This window comes from Fringilla coelebs, assembly GCF_963513975.1.
Source record: "Fringilla coelebs genome assembly, chromosome: 6".
In the NCBI taxonomy this organism is placed as follows: domain Eukaryota; kingdom Metazoa; phylum Chordata; class Aves; order Passeriformes; family Fringillidae; genus Fringilla; species Fringilla coelebs.
In genome coordinates, this window is record NC_140034.1 from 52,171,635 (window position 1) to 52,187,205 (window position 15,571).

The window sequence follows — 15,571 nt, forward strand, 5'->3', positions numbered from 1 at the left end:
GGGTCCACGTAAAAACAGTGCTGTAAACCCAGAGGTGCAGCACTCACTGGAGTTTTAACTGCCTTGGAAAAGTACATTGGTTTGTGGCTCTCCAGGTAAATTGCTCTTTTGTTGCTTGCATCCCAAACTTCCATGCATTTGTGATCATACAGAGTTATTCTGAAATAATCAGTGATGATCAGTCCAAAGTGAAACAGGTCATTTAGCTAAAGAACCTCCTCTGATGCTAAGGACATGCTCAGCTTTTCAGGAACATGTGTCACAGTCATGTGCTGCATTCATCCAAGTTAACTTTCAAGTACAAACTAATGTTTTTTAAGAACACAAAGCACATCTGTAACCAGGCTAATCATAAAGTTGAAAATAATTATAACCATAATTTTTTTCCCCATAATTTTTGCTCTCACATATAAAACAATAGGATTTCTCTTCAGTTTTGGTTTCTGGAGATACAGCCCATTTCCCCATCATGAGTTAGGGATGTATGCTGCTCTCCCTTCTTAGTCAAGAGTTTTTCAAGAGCTTAAAAAAAAACCAACCAAGAAACAACAAAATTTAAATATAATTATATTATTATATTAATATTATATTTAGATAATAAATTTTAATATTAAATGTTTATATATAAAAATTTAATATTTAAAACTCATAACCTTCAGGAAAAGCAGGGTCTCCCAGGAGACTTAGTGTACACAGACAAGTCTGTAAGTTATAAGGTGGAAATACCAAGACACTCCCAGAATTTTGTCAATGTTACAACACCTCATGGCTTAACTGGGGGTCTCAGAATCTCCTCTGCAGACTGTTACACATAAACCCCAAAGCAGAGATTCAGAGTGAAGTCCATGTTGCAGGTGAGAAAAACTTATGGAGGGGTAAGAAAGATGCTGAATCACACACAGAGCTTGGGTGGACAAGACCATCTCATGCAGTCAAGGATTATGTGGAGATGACAGAAATGAACAACAAAGAAAACCAACCCAAAGCATTCTATGAGTCTAAAAATATCTGCACATCTTAAGCAAGCTTGTAAAAATAACTTTCTCCTCCAGAAGTTCTGAAAAGAATTTAACTTAAAATGTAAGTATGTGGATCTTAAAACACTCTGATAGATGCGAAAAAGGTTACACTTCAATATACTCCATTGAAAGATTAGAGAGTTGGAAAAGAGCTGAAATTCCAAACAGGTGTCACTGCAGTATTTTACCATTTCTACCAAACTGCTGACTGTAGTGCTCTGATGTGGTTATTTTCCCAACTCAAAACAAAACTAAGAGTGGACAAAGCAGATTAATTGACCCCTTTGACAGCACTTAGTCAAGTGAGACAAAGTTATGCTACACAAGGACTACTTGCAAGTCCTTAGGTACAAATATCAAATTATTTTATCACGTTAGTCTACAAAATCCAAACGCTAACATCCATTCAGTAAGAGCAGATTCTAAAACCAGAATGTAGCTGCTTTATAGCACAGCAGAAATGTAAGTTTAAAATACACCACATTAAGGGCACTCTAAGTTGTCTAGTGGAGGCTAATATGTCCAAAGAATATAAGCTGAGTCCAGAAACACTGACCAAAAAAAATCTCTATACTTTTGCTATCATCTGTTTCCTACTGAAAGCAGGTGCTTTCAGCACCTGCTCTGTAACATGGGAATAAAAACAGCACAATGCATTTATAAGTGCTGCACTGAGCTCTGTTGTGCAGTTGCTCATTGGAAAATTACATATGTAATGATTCTTGAGATGTAAAAAATGCTTGAGGGGAAAGAGGGGCAAAAAATCCCCCACCAAACAAAAATCTCTGCAGCTGAGCAGGTGCACTGAAGGTTAAATGGCTGTTGTAGACAACTCTTTATTCAGGTCCTTAAAAGCATTAATGTTTGAGAAAAATTGGCTTACAGATCAGCTAGCTAAGACTGAAGCATTGGAAGATTAACTCCTTTAAAACTTTAATCACTTCAGGCCTTAACTGTCTAATCTGCAGCCCCAGTTGTCTCTTATGTCTTTTTTAAAATAAGTAGTAAAATGTTCAAGCATCAGATTTTTTTCTCAGAAAAGATGCCTTATAACCAAGGTGGCAAAACAAAACTAGTGCTAAGAGATCAGCACTTGAATTTTAAAAGTATTGCTTTTGACTGAATGTGTAATGATTTCCAGAGACTCTGCAGTGGAAATTTTCAGAAGTTTAGGAGTTCTGAAAACTTTTCCACTTAAAAATCTGGCCTTCTTTTAAATGTCTTCAGTAGAGTGCAACTTTGAAGACAAATGAGCTGGGTTTTGGTGGGGTTTTTTTGAAAGTTTTTTTCTCCCCATTCCAACTGCAAAGCTCCAACAGAAGTAAATATCAGTTAAGATCTCAGAGGTAGAGCTGTAACTCATAAATTATGTATGTAAAAATGAAGTGGAAATTTGTACAAGACCAACTAGATCAGTCAGAATACAAAAACACTTAGAAAATATAATTCATTACTCTCATTTTACAAAACTCATGGGGGTTTTTATTGTTTCCCAGGTTAGCTGGAATTTGAAAGTTGAATCCAGTTTTTCATAAAAGACAGATTCCACATCCATTTAAGAGTTCATGTCTGAAGCAAAACAAGGGGGAAGAAATGCTGAGCTCTACTGCAAGGGCTGTACAAAAAGGAGGAATAAACTGATTCCAACAACTCCAAGTCCACCTTTAGAGGGAAGCAGGCAAACTTCCAGATCCCAAAGGGATACCTGCAGCCTTTCTTTCTCTTAGTCTCATAACTTGTGTAAATGGTCTTCAAATGGTTGTATTAAATAGCATTTTTCCCAATTAAAAATAAATCTTATAATTCAAGTAATTATTTGGATAGGTGATCATCTTGTCTAGAAATATGTATGAATTTCTATACTTGACCACACTTGAAATTCCAATTACTGAACCATGACACTACTGCTAACACCAGCACCAGTTACAGTGGGAAATTTCCTTCCCTGCTAGCAGAAACACCTCATATCCAGTTCCAACTCAAGACAATGTAACTGTTCCTAGGTATGACTTTCCTTGGCCTCATTAGAGCAGCCTCCCAACACTGAGTAATGCAGATTAATTAATTCAGCTAATTTAGCCCTGGGACAAAAATGACTTTACAGTGTAACATCACATACCAAAGCTTCCTCTGATGTATAGCTAATTATGATGTCTAGGAAGTTACACAGTGGAATTAAAACTGCATTAGAAATAAGAAAAATATGCAGAAATGTAAAGCTAACTCATTCAACCAGCACACACTCCTGAGCATTCTTTCTACAAGCCAGATCAAGAAGTTTGATTGTCCTAACCTTACACTGCTCTGTATGTCTCAGCTGACTTGATAGAGTTATTTGTACACTTAAGCTGCATCTGGAAAAAACTTCTCAGAAACAGACAAGACTATGGAGAAGGATACCCAAACATGTTAATTTAAAATATCATGGGGGGCAGCTATCAGATAGGGGTGTTCTAACTGCATTCTTTCAAAAACATATGACTGAAATGCTTTTCTGAGCCAAATATTATCTTTAAAAATGAGCATAAATCTCTTTACCCCTCAAAGTCAGCTTACTTCCATGGAACTGGAAAAAACTCACTCTGACTTGCATTTGTCTGTAAATTGTCAGTAAAATGAAGATTCTCAGATTCTAAAATAAATTGTTCCTTGCATTTCTCTTGAACAGCCCACAAAAGGTTCTAACAAACAGAAGAAGTGCATTTTCTCGCTTCTGAAGTAACACTCAATATATATGATATATATGGGCTCAAAAAAAAAAAATCTCCCTTCAATCCTGTCATTAAGCATGAAAAGCTTTGGCCTTTTTCCTTCATGAGAACACAGTGAAGAGAGCTTGACATGTTTTTCAGATACAAAATATGGCTTTTTTTTTCCATTTAACAGAAACTATACAGATCTTTCAAAGAAGAGAAGTACATTTAAGAGGATATTAACTCAAACTTATCATAGAAGTAAGTGTTAATAATAAACATGTCTGTCTTAGTCTCATATACATTTGTTAACTAATCTATTCTTACCTTTTCCCCCCCATTTCTTTTTCCTTAAGGTTTGCCTATTACCCCCTCATCGTTATTAAATCTGCCCTTAAGGTGACAGAACATGGTAACAAAGCTTCTCTTCTTTCCTTTCCATGAATTAATGTTGATTCTCGTTAGATTCATCCAAAACCTTGAAAAAAATTCCTGCCAACATCTGACATTCATAAGTGATTTACTTCAGTACTTGATCTTTGCACTATCTCTAACTCCTCAATCTTCATGAACTAAAATTTTATTTACCACACTTGGAAAGCAGATCAAAACTTGACTGATTTTGCCAATTGGCTGAATTGATGTCCTTAAATTATCAGATTTTGTTTTATTTGGAAAGTTTAAAGTCCTAATGACTTTGCCTAATGAGTCATTTGAGAATCAATACAGAAATAATGTTTTGTCCCGTTTAAAAAAAAAATAAAAATCTTTCTTTAGAAAGGTGTAGGGAAAACCCTACAATTAAACTTGAATGGGAGATAACACCTGGGCACAGATTAGGATCCACTGCTTCAAGAGAAGGTGTACCTATTTATTTTATTTATTTATTTTTCACATCCTCACAGCCGGTCAGACCCGCTGCTCTCTCTGGACGAGGTCAGGAAGCTCTAGGATTTGGATTTGTGGGACTCAGTAAACCTCACCGTGACTCAGCCTCTGGGGCTGGCTGAGGCAAGATGAACCCCCCTGGCTCAACCCTGGAGCTTCCCCATTCCAGCAGAGCTCGCCATTGCCAAACCTGGGGTTATGCAAGCGCCCCAAGGGGCCGCAATTGCCCATGGCAGGGGGAGAGATCCCGCTCAGCCCAAAGAGCACGGCCAGCCCTGAGAGCCCAGGCTGGAGCTGAGAGCCAACCCAGAGCAGGAGAAGACGAGCGCGTCCGGCAGCTCGGGGAGCGAACGCGCCTCTCAGGGAGGAGCAGCCGAGCCCTGTCCCCTTGCTGTCCTTCCTGAGAGCACTGAAGCACTGCCTGAAAGGTGCCAGCCTGGGCAAAGCCTGCCCTGCTGCTGTATCTGGCAATAAACTCAGGGAAGAGTTGGTGCCTTTGTCCTCTGCAGCGATTGTGCCCGCAGCACAGAGACTCCCATTGCAACATTTCCTAGAGCCCATCTCCTCCCATAGCGCATCCTGCCCCACAAGTTGCTCAGTTCAAACCAGTAAAAGTTTCAACTCTGATTTCACAGAAACCTCATTTCAGAATATGACCACAGTCCTTCCTTTCTCTTCAGGATTTTGAGAGACAAGATGTTGAGTGAATTCCTGATCCAGAGGAGTGAGAGACACCTTTTCATTGCATCCCACAAGATAAGACCAAGGAAGGGAAAAAAGCAGCACCTTGGGAATTCCCTGTTTAAAACAGATCCCTGCACACCAGCCTTGCTGACCACTTTAATAAATCCAGTTTATTGGGATATTATATTAATTTCTTTTTAAGTCAACATTATACAAATATGCATTTGTAATTATTTGAACATGACAATGAGAAGTCATCTGCCAACTGAAGGCTGCTCACAAAAACACAGGAGCACAAACAAGCATTTATTTTAAACACAGTTTATAAATCTGCAGCAAATATTTTCTATATTCAAGGAATATTTACTTAGCTGTGCATACCAGAACAAATTATCTTCTGTTAGCCAAAATTGTTATTCTTAAACCCATGATCTATCCCCTGTGCTCACTAATTTCTACCCATGCCCTGTTGGGCTAAACAATACAGATCATTACAAGAAGGCAGATGTATCTTCCAAAGGCATGTGAAAGAAATTCTAAAACTTGCAAAATGTAATGCAAACTTACCAACTCTATTCCCTGTGGAAAAGGAGTGTCTTCCCAGTCCTTCTGGGGAAATCTTTGTATTATTTTCCCCAAACCTTCTGTTGGTCCTGCTGAAAGATAAAATTCAATTACTTAAAGGCAAACCTGGTGGAATTGAAATCAACATACATTTGAGAATATTTTCCAAATATACCAAATATTATTAAGCTTTTCACCACGAGAGGCAGAACACACTCCTCAAATGTGTCCTGCAGCTCATATAATAAATACAATCTTAACATAATTTTGTCTCTTTACAAACAGCAGTGAATTTAATACAATGGAAAATGTGATATTTTAAAAAGAAAGCAATAGTTTCTCAAGAAGCAGTCTTCCAAAAGAAGCCTATAGATTGATATAAATCTGCAGATTAGAATCCCACATGATTAATCCAGCTCTTTGCCAGTATTTCTCACTGATTTCCTTGGACAAGTCAGCAGTGCTTTTCCACAGAGAAAGATGTGAAGAAAAGCTGGTAATTTCTGGTAACTTTTCTGATGCAACTGTCTTCTTTTTTTACATGTTCCTTTTTTTGGAAGCAACAGTGCTATAGATAAATTTTGGAAACACCACAAACACCCCACAACTGTAGTGCTGTGTCATCCTGAACAGTCCAGGATTGCATGTACAAACAGCAATTTTGTTCTTCACCTTCTGCAATCCTGCAGTAAATCCTGAAAAAACCTTTCCCTGATATCCAGCCTAACCTCCCCTGACTCAGCTTGAGACCATTCCATCAGGTCCTGCTGCTGGCCACCAGAAAGGAGATCATGAAGCAGCTGTAACCTCAATGGCCCCAGGTCCCTTTCCACGGGGCTGCTCTCCAGGGTGTCTCATTCTTCAGTCTGTCCATACATCAATGGCAAAGTTGAAATTTGCAACCATTTAAAATACCTTTTGATAGCTGACCTGTCCTATCTAATTGAATCATCTTTTCTGTGAAGTTGTATCACAAAATGTTGAGATTAAGCATTAAAATTGTTAAACATTTTCTTGTCAAAGAAAATCTTCTCAAAGCTGTACTCTGATATTATGAAGCAGTCCAGTTGATGTATTAGTAGTAGCAGTCCATATGTGCTGCCTCCTCTGCACACACCCAGGCAGCAGCAGTGAATACATTACTCTCCTGGCTTTACCATAAAAAAACATTTTCAGTCTGACACAACTCAAATCTGCTAGCATAAATCAGTGTTACAGTGAAAAAAAAAAATAGGCTTCCTCTAAGCTTCCTGCTAATTTACAGTTTGAGTTTGCTGCTACCTTCAAACCCACAAAACATCTTACAAGACATTTGGGCAGAACAATCTGACGGGTTAGTAGGAAGAATTTTCTCCAGTTTGTGCATATTTACACTTAACATTCTGTGACTGTCTCTTGGGAATGATCTCAGAACAGATGTTCTTGGTACAATGGCCATACCAACTACAAGGAGTAAAACTCCCAGAAGCAACTCACCCCCAAGGTAGCAGAGTGTGACTGCCAAGGGCAGCCTGCTTTCAGCCTGCAATCACACAGGGTTAGCTCTGAGCTCTGGGCATGAGGACAGCAAGTAAAAACCAAAGGAAGCATCACATACTAGAGCAGCTGCAGAGATGCTCAGAAGGCAGAGCCAGATGTGCCAGAACCTGAGGAACAAATTCAGACATGGCTCCAGCTGCAGTTTTTATAGGGAAAAGGAGCTCTCTGTCAGACTGCCATAACTGAACAGGGTCAGCAGTCACTGACCCACTGTTGAGTGTTCCCCTGGTGTGCTCTACCAAAGCACTTCCATTCCTTTAGCAGAGAGCAGCAGTGCCTGGGGAGTGGGTGACTGCATAGAGGGGCTGCTCCTTCATTGACTCAGGGTCAGAACTTCTCCCCTTCTTGAGCTCAAGTCTCAAACTACCCAGTTAAAGTCTCAAATCACCCCACTATCTGCTTATCCTAAATCATCTCTCTTGTCAAATCTCTTCTTCCTCCAGTTGTCCTAGGGCTGGCAAGTGGCACAAAGAGACAGCAAACAAATGCACCCAAGGCAGGGGTGAGCACAAACACACTCCAGGCAGAGCTCAGCCTGCAAGAAAGGGCAGAAGGACCAAGCTGAACAGAGGTACCAAGACTTCTGGAAAAGGAAGCATCAAAGAGTTACAGCAGCAAACAGTCCCTGCTATGTATGTGCTCCCTGAGTTTCTCTGTGGGAACACAGGTGACTTTTTTAAAATTCTGAATTCAGTTTACAAGAGACAGACCTCTGACACTACCAACTGCAATTATAAATAATGGCATCCAGGAAAGTAGCTCAAAATTTCTTCTATTTCATCATGTTCTGAAGCTGTCAATCCTTCTAGTTCTCCTTTTACTTGACTGCTACAATGACTCTCCCTACATTACAGCACACGAAGCTCTCAATTCAGAATTGAGAGATGTACATTTTCTCAACTTTTTAATATTCTCTCCTTTATGTCAAAAGCTTATCAGGTTTTTTAGGTTGCTTTCCTTAAAAAGCCACTGATGCTGGCCACCAGTGTTAGAGTTTCCTGCATGTAATTCCATTTTGCTTTCAAGAAGGATTCTAAACCTCCATAGCAATTTCCTTGAAGAAAATGATGTGCTGCTGAGCACAAGCCACACAAACTTCCTATGCTGCCTGAGCTTGCACTTCAGGTCCCCTCTGGGACCAAAGAGAAGCCACTCCACAGCTCCCATGGAGCAGCTCCCTCCAAGAGCTGCAGCACCACGTCCCTCCTTGTGTCCCAGACCCAGCCTGTCTCCACTGGTGGGAAAACACCTGGGAACCAAAAATACTTTCTGGCTACCTCTAGTTCAGGCCCAACTGATTTGGGATGCAAGTTCTCAAAAAATTTAGAAAAGGATCCTGCTCAGAACAGCTCACAGAAGCCTCACAAACAATCCAGGTATTAAACAGACAAACTTCAGGCCCACAGCAGTAAAGCTGAATCTTCAGGAAAACATTGACTTAAATACAGAGAAAGACTAAAATTTTCAAAAAGTTCATGGAACAGTACACAAAGGATGTATCACAGAAATGCAACATTTTAAAGGGGAAAAAAAGGGAAGTGAATAGTTCTGTGTTCAAAATATGAGCATTAGAAACACTTAGAAAATATCAGCATTAGAAATAATTAGAAAATATGAGCATTACTCATCCATCAGATATGAGTAAAAAATAAAAACAAAACACCAACAGAAGGAGCACTGTTAATCCTCTAACAGAAAGGTCCCGTGATACAGATTTACAAATCTACTTATAATGCATAAAATCTAAGTATTCCACATGATTTCTTAAGTTGAATACAATACAGGTAGGTAGTAAACACTCTTACCATCCACTAAAATTTGGTTTGTCTTGGGGGGGATTGTTGGGTTTGCTTTTTTAAATGAATCTGCACTCCTTCAAAATTAAGGCAATTCTTCATGATCTCAGAGTTTTCTATGTTTGCAATCACAAGGTAGAATTCATTGTAATTTTATAAAATTTGAAAAATAAATAAAATTATTCTTTTCAATTACAAAAGTTACTGAATTGCAAGTCACCTTCTTTAGGAAAAGTTTAGACCCAGAGCACTTGAAAGAATCTCCTGTGCAAGAGAAGACCCAGCAGCTGCACGTCCTTTAATAACAAACCCAGTCCAGTACCATATGCTCACCACATTTTCCCAATACTTTATACTGCAATTACTGTTGATTCTCTGTTGACAGTTTTCAATCCAATCAGCAAAATAACAGCAGAATTACAGTAAGTCCCTAAATCCCATGGTTTGGGTGAGGGGGTGTGGACACTATCTGCCTTCAGCTGACTTTTATTAAATCATCCAACTTTCAGCAGAGCAGTTGTGTCTGAAGATAACAGATTATTCAAGAGGTGGCTGCAACTCAACACCCAAGTGAATTTGCATTCTTGACTGCTCTAGCACAACAGGAAGAAACAGAAAAATATCAGGTCATGGGATTTCAACAACTATCATTTATTTCAATATATGCTACTGATAACTACTGACAACTTCACAAAAATTTGGAAACCACATGAGGAAAAAATTATAAAGGTGATTCAGATTTTCCCATTAATAACTTAACATTTTGATCACATTCCCTTCATTCAGTATCTAGTCTTCTTTCAAGCCCCTTTTATTAATTCTTAACACTCAAAGGACATTCCCTCAGTATTCTGGTGAAATTCCTATTAACTGAAGCTAATTAAACAAATGTGACACCACATTAAAAACATGTACACAGTGAACATCAGTAGCAGCCTCCTGAGTTTGTGCCTGATAGTATCTGCTCTACAGACCTACCAAGATTTCAGAGGTTTTAAGAATATTAGACAGAATTTCTTCCTGGAAGGGGTGGCTGGACACCAGAATGGGCTACCCAGGGAGGTGGTGGAGTCACCATCCCTGGATGTGGCACTCAGTGCCATGGTCTGGTTGGCACCGTGGTGTTGGGTCAGAGGTTGGACTCGATGAGCTCGAAGGTCTTTTCCAACCTACCTGATTCTGTGAACTGATTAACTCATTAGCACTCATTAACACCGACTCCTTGTTTTTGAATTGGAAAACCAGTTCATTGCAGGGTCAATGGCTTCAGAGAGCCACAGCCACCAGGAAGAGCCTCTGTGTCAGCAACGAAAGAATGTTTGTCTTTTGGTGTCCTTTCAAATAAAGTGCAGGCTGCCCAAAACCATGGGTGGAAAAACCATCATCACCAAACCATCGTCACCACAGGGTGGAAAGCCCACGGCTAGCGCTGCTCACTGAATTCAGACCAGTCAGACAGAAGCTTCTGGAGCTTTTTGAAACCACACAAACTCAGATGCACGACAGACATCACTCAGACAACAATCTACTTAATGCAGGATTTGTGTGTGTGAGCAGAGCACAACTGCACACTAACAGCGTGGTCCACATAAAACAGAAACCGCTCTCATTATTAATTACATATACAAAACATGCCTGGCAGTAACAAGAGACATATTTCTAACAAAACTACTGCCATTATTATTATTACTATTGTTATTAAACAATCATATTGTTATCTTAATGGTCATTTGTCACCATCATATTTTCTGGAAAAATCCCCTTGCCCAGGATTCTTCTCCTGGGAAGGTGAGAAGCCTCAGAGAAAAAGGAAAACAATATTATCTCGTTGGTTTCTCCTGTGTTTTGCTGCTTTGGAATGTGTTTGGGGATTGTTTCATTGGTTTCTGGTGTGTTTTCACTCATTGGCCAAATGTCAAAGCTGTGTCTGGACTCTGGAGGGAGTCATTAGTATCTTTTAGCCTTCTGTAAGTATCCTTTCTGTATTCTTTAGTATAGTATTCTTTAATGTAATATAGTATCATCAAATAATGAATTAGCCTTTTAAGAACATGGAGTCAGATGCATCATTCCTTCCTGCCACGGGGAATGCCGCGAATACAAGAGTCATTCCTACAAAAGAAAACTATTCTTGCATTTCAACTGAATTGCAATTTTTTTCTTTCATTTTGTTGTAAAGTTTTGTCATATAAAGTGAATACAGACATTGTAAAAACATTGCAGCCATTTTTCAAAACTGTAATTTGGCACCTACAGCAATGAACTGCATTTTCATTTTCACTAAAGGTGCCAGGTTAAAATAATCATTATCATCCTCATCCAATAGTTATGCTACCTTTAAGAGGGCTTAACTCCTTAATCCATTAAGAATCACAGTTGACCCCAAAATAAATTAGAGTTCAGATTTCCAGACATTACATTCTTGCCCATGTATAGTACATACAAGTACTTGCCAAGTGAATTGCCAAGACCAAACCCCAAATTTCAGCCTGTAAGAACTCTGAACATGCAGCCTATACCTTAAGCTACTAAGAGATAAGCGACTTTTCTTCCCAGCTAACTTCCTCTGATCTGCCCTCTTTCTCCTTCTCCTCTTCCCATCTTTTTCTTTAAACAGTACAAACATGCAACACATTAAAATTCTGGCATAATTTGCTGGTTCCTGAACCCTAGTCCCCTAAACTCCCTTCTTATATAAATCTTTCCCCATGAAAGGTCACATGCCATCTCTTGCTCGCCCTTGAAATTCCAGAAGCAAGCTGTTCATGTAACTTACATTCCAAATTAATGAGGACTGTGATACACTCTGTCTTTTCACTCACAAACCCCTGATAAAAATGCATCTGAGCACTAAGCATTGTTGACATGCAAAGCTTTGAATGGAAGCACTTTGGTGATCTGTTACAAAAGGTAGAATTTTCAGGCCTGAAGAAGGAACACACAATAGATCAAAGAACATCAGTAGTTCATGGCATGGGAAATAGTGTCAAACTGCCACTGTAGGTGTAAAGGTGACACAAATGTGAAGGTAAGAAATAATTTCAAGTATTCAGAAGCACAACTTTCCATGTTCAGAGTTAGGAACACACTGTCAGTGTGAAAGATGAACAGGCAGGTGGCAGAGCACAGAACCTCTGAACCTTTTCAAAACAGGACCCAGTGCTAAAGACATCACTAAAATCTGCTCTGAAGTAAAATTCTTTTTATAGCAAGGTTCTTAATTTGAACTTTACAGGAGTTTTAAACTATTCAGGTTTCTTGTCACTTTTAGGTGGTTTGGAAATGCTTTTCATGGAAGCATGAAGACAACTGATGCTCCATCTTGGGAACAGAAATGTACCTGAGACCTGTACCTTTATAAACATTACTACAGAAATCTTGATGCCAGAAGACAAAAAATACTACAGAAGATATTCCCATTTTAACTCAGTCCCTATACAGAAGTCAGTGCTGAAACGAAAGGGAACAAGAAGCCAAAGGAGAGCTAAAATTAAACACCTAGAAAGAAAAATGTTTCTTTGCTAGGCCTAAAATACATGAAATTCTGAAAAAAATCTGTCCAACCACCAACAGCACATCACAGGCCATGAGCATCTAAAAGTCTGGACATGGAAGTTTACATTAAGAGCATTTAATTCTGATTTATTCAAGAGAATAAAGATTTTATTGCAGCCTATGGCCACTAAAGGTTAGACAAAATAAATGCTGGCACATTTAGGAATGAAAACAGGCTTCCCACCATAACCAAGGACCTCTTTGTACAACTGGCACAGCTCAGAGTCAGTTCTTCTGAACCAGGTCAAAGAGATGCACACAACAGTCCAACAATCCTGGGAATCTGAACAACAGCCATTCTGGAGGCTGGCAGGATCATCAAGGATACAGCAAATAATGGGATAAGGCAACCCTCAGGCTCTTTTCTTTGTAAACAGGAAAAATTTGTTGAACTTGGCAGGGGGAAAAGAAAAGTAGCATTTCAATCTTCCCCCAAATGTACTGGCACTGCAGTCAAGACTACCTGAAATACTTGGGATGGTCCAAAATCCTGAATGCCTTGGCATACATTTGCTTTTTGTACTTTTGCAATTTGCAGAGCACAAAGAAAGGGATGTACAAGAAACAGGCTCAATTGTTACCACCCAAATCATAGATGGGCACCTTACTTGCAGGATCATCCTCCCCACTACTGCAATAGATATTCTTCTAGGCAGGCCAACATCTTCCTTGCCCCTGGCTATCAGAAATCACTTCTGTCCTTTGTAAATAAAGGAGGGAAAATATTCTAGCTTGTATTTTAATTAAGGTAAAGTGGGAATATGGGAAAACATGCCATATGTCATTCCACTAAATCCACTGAAGTTGGTGTTTTTTCTGAAGGGAGGTTAGCCACTGGTACTCTAAAATAGATCTTATAGAGGAAATTCACATTTAGGGATGAACTTCATCCACTGAAGTTGTATCAGTGCCAAGTGAAATGAGAAGAGATAAATACCATAAAAAGAGGAAGGAAATGGAGAAAAGGGAAGCAGAATGAGCAATGAATAGGGATGTTACAATCAGCACCACAGGTTAGAAGCCTATTGAGCTGCAGCAGCAGCGTCCCTCTAATCCTCTAACCAGGGATTTGGCCAGCCAAGCCTCCCCCAGCATCCAACCCTTCTGAAGAAACGTGCCAAATGCCACAAACTCAGTGTTATCCTTGGAAAACTGTCCTGAAAAATGCTGCCTCATGCTGAAAGCCACTTTTGAGAACAAAACCTCAGTGACCAGTGGCAATGAACTCACTGGCACTTTGCAAAGTTCTGTAAAAAGCTATGTGACTTTGCTGCCGTTGCACCTCTCAGCTTTAAGAGCCTGAGTGGGAACTTCTGCACAGGCACAAGCTGTCCTTTAAAAAGTTTTTCTGGCCTTCACCTCTGGAAATGCCAGCTGCTCCTGAAGAACCCCCTTCATACCAGCATCCCCCACCTTTCAGCAGGACTCCAACTCCCACAGTATGTTATCTGGATAAGCTGCTGATACAATGAATGCAGCTTGGCTGGAAGAGCTGCACCTCAGGACTCTATCTCCCAGACACAAGTCTGGGACATAACACTGTATTTTTGCTGGGTGGACAGTGCTTTTGCAAAAGTCTGTTTAAAAAAATAACAGACAAGAAAACAACAATGAATGTTAAATAATTTTCAAGTCACTTCCTACCCAACAGTTGGCATAATATTCAAGAAATTTGAAAAAAGCTTGGGCAGCTGGCAGGGACAAAGTTTCCTGCTCATCAACAACTCCCCTTCTTGTTTGCAAACAAATCACTTTTGCCAGTTTCTACATAGGAAGAGAAGATCAGACTTCAAATAAACACTTTATATTAAACAAACAGCCTTTTGAACACACCTAACTGAAAACGACTTCCCAACTGTCTTGGAGAAAATATTTGTTATTTATTTTCAAGGAAGGTATAAAAATCAGGACGCCAAAACCATGCTCAGCTTTGTACTCAGAATCAATGTCTTAAATGTTTGAAAAAAAAATATTTAGGCAGCTTCTCAGTTCTAGCAAATTACATTTACTTGCCCAGCTTTAAAAATAACCCTGTCCTATTTACTAAATATGATTACTCTCTTCAATAAGTTATCTTCCTTCTGCAACCATCCTTTGGAATTATTTTAACTGATATACCAAATGAATTTTAAAAAAACTCCACTTTGAAATTTCCTGAACATAACTGTAAGATTCTAATTTTACCAGAACAATTTTAAATTTTCAATATTGTTCTTTCAACATTTTAATCAGCGCCCATTTCAGCATACAAAAATTAGAATACATTAAAAAACCAGCCAGTGCAAATACTTCCTACACCTTTTTTTTACTTTTTGTATGTTTTTTTTTAACCAAACACAGATGGCAAGGTTAGAATCAGATTTCAAATACTTACACTCCAGAGATGCAAGTAGCTGTTACTATAATCTGATTTTGTGGAGTATAAAGGAGAGTTAATCATACTCTAAAATTCAGCAAAGAAACAATTTCACAGAAAGGCTTTCTACATTTTCTCTTAAAGAAGTCTGTTCATGTGCTAAAACTTACTTTTCTAAATCACTTTATAGGACTATAATAGGCAAAGAAGTCTATGCATAACAGTTCTTCTGTATCAGTATTTATTTACAGGTTTCCTGAATATAAAGATTCAAGTCTAAATGCAACACTTAAAACATAAGTCTGCAATGTAAGTTTGTAATGTTTGCAATGTAACTTATGTCAAACATAAGTTTGCAATGCAATACTTAAAACATAAAGATGTTGAAACACTTGGATTACTATTTAAGTACAGTCATGTTTTATCTTCTGCTATGGTTTGGGGTTTTTTCCTATTATGTAATTTTTTTCCAAGGAG

General features: G+C 38.9%; 1 protein-coding gene across 7 annotated transcripts in view; it reads right to left on the minus strand.

Moving 5' to 3' along the window:
- Positions 1-15,571, minus strand: part of SBF2 (SET binding factor 2) — a 230,431-nt gene that overhangs the window by 178,488 nt on the left and 36,372 nt on the right. For 4 of the 7 annotated variants that reach the window (XM_084208182.1, XM_084208184.1, XM_084208183.1 and 1 more), the window contains exon 2: positions 5,852-5,940. In XM_084208182.1, coding sequence (XP_084064308.1) covers positions 5,852-5,940 — 89 coding nt within the window. The remainder of the gene's footprint in view (positions 1-5,851; positions 5,941-15,571) is intronic. The other 3 variants (XM_084208186.1, XM_084208185.1, XM_084208181.1) reach the window with 1 other exon arrangement.